Source organism: Coffea arabica, chromosome 4e, assembly GCF_036785885.1.
Source record: "Coffea arabica cultivar ET-39 chromosome 4e, Coffea Arabica ET-39 HiFi, whole genome shotgun sequence".
Lineage (NCBI taxonomy): Eukaryota > Viridiplantae > Streptophyta > Magnoliopsida > Gentianales > Rubiaceae > Coffea > Coffea arabica.
This window is the reverse complement of record NC_092317.1, coordinates 44414627-44416073: the sequence shown is the minus strand read 5'-3', so window position 1 is coordinate 44416073 and position 1447 is coordinate 44414627. Positions and strand designations below refer to the sequence as shown.

The following is a 1447-nucleotide window of genomic DNA, read 5'->3' as shown; positions in this document are numbered from 1 at the left end:
GCAAGGAATGCCACTAAGCTGAAAATCACCATAGGTACATGTTTTCATCTCCAAATTGACAACATTTGTCCTTCCATAGCCATCAACTTCCAAATTCCCATTTCCTGCATAAACCGCAATACAATTTCTTGCCTTTATCTTAAGTTTCTCTAACTTCTCATGAATGTTTGGATATAAAGCGCCACCATGTTTCAGCATGCCCTCTCGTTTGGTTACCAACCTTTGCATTAATCTCCTTCGAATCCACTCTAGCATTGTTATTATTGGCTCCTCTCTAGCTTTTAGAATGTAATTATTCCATGACTCACTCATGTTGTTAACGCAAGTGTCACTCCTACAAGCTATACTAAAGTGAGCTCTGGACTATAGTTTTGGAGGCAACCGTTTGAACCATCTCGCAGTTGTTAACTTGTCACCTTCCTGTGGGTCAGCCCTTTCAAGATTTGCTAAGGCAGTTTCATACTCTGTCATGCTTGCTGCTGCAACAACTTCCCAAAATATGTCTCTAAGGTCTTGATTCTTGAATCTTTGTTTGAAGTTCTCGAACATATGTTTCAAATAGAATCTGTGCTCTGATTCAGCAAACAATTCTTCAATTGCATGGACAAGACCCTTTTGCCTATCTGAAATGAAAGTGTAAGCCACTCTTTTGTTTCCTCTTCCAATTTGGGTGATTAATTCCCGCAAAAACCAACTCCAACTATCGTAATTCTCTACCTCAACAACAGCAAAGGAAATAGGGAACATATTTTCATTGGCATCCGTACCCAAGGCTGTAAGCAACTGACCTCCAAAGGGACTCTTGAGGAAGCAGCCATCTAGTCCTATTATAGGTCTACATCCTTTTAGGAAATCATTTTTCAAAGCACCTAATCCATAATATATCCTCTGAAATGTAGCCCTTTCCTCAACATTTCACCTATCAATTTGCAATGAAATATGACTATCAGGATTGAATTTTTTAACAGTAGTTACATAATCCCAAAGTCTGTGGTATTGCTTCATGTCATTTCCCCTAAGTGCCTCTAATGCTTTTTGCTTTGTTCTGGCAGCTTTTTTCTGACTAATGTCTAGCATAAACAATCTTCTTGTCTCATTCACTATGCCAGGAATACTGCACCCAGGATCATCCATTACTTTGGCTTGAAATTTACTACTTAGATATGTTGAAGTGGCATGTCAATTGCTGTAATCCCTGCCATAATGGTGCTCTCCCTTAAGAGTTTTGATCATAAATGTCTTTGTTTTCTGGATTCTGCTTGCATGAATTGTCCAACTACACCCCTTTGCACATTTAGCTGTGATTCGAGAGCCTTCATTTCTAATATAGTTGTGCTCATATCCCTCCCTAATTTCCCATCCCATCAAAGCCTCTCTAAATTTATAGAAGCTAATAAATTTATGGCCAACCTTTAGTTTAAAGTGCTCTTTCCTAAACTCTTCATCC

General features: G+C 38.8%; 1 protein-coding gene across 1 annotated transcript; it reads right to left on the bottom strand.

Annotated features, from left to right (window-relative positions):
• Positions 1–363: 363 nt before the first annotated feature.
• Positions 364–1134, bottom strand: LOC140005634 (uncharacterized). Its single transcript, XM_072046653.1, has 2 exons — positions 920–1134; positions 364–835 (listed from the first exon to the last, which is right to left on the bottom strand). Exons 1-2 carry the CDS (start codon positions 1132–1134, stop codon positions 364–366), a joined length of 687 nt encoding a protein of 228 aa, XP_071902754.1.
• Between the last annotated feature and the right edge of the window lie 313 nt (positions 1135–1447).

What these genes read in the sequence shown, in the direction of transcription:
- LOC140005634 (XM_072046653.1), bottom strand. Translation starts at nt 1,134, where the DNA reads ATGGATGATCCTGGGTGCAGTATTCCTGGCATAGTGAATGAGACAAGA. An exon ending in ATTTCATTGCAAATTGATAG is followed by an intron (nt 836 to 919) that starts GTGAAATGTTGA and finishes AAAAGGATGTAG; the next exon opens with ACCTATAATAGGACTAGATG.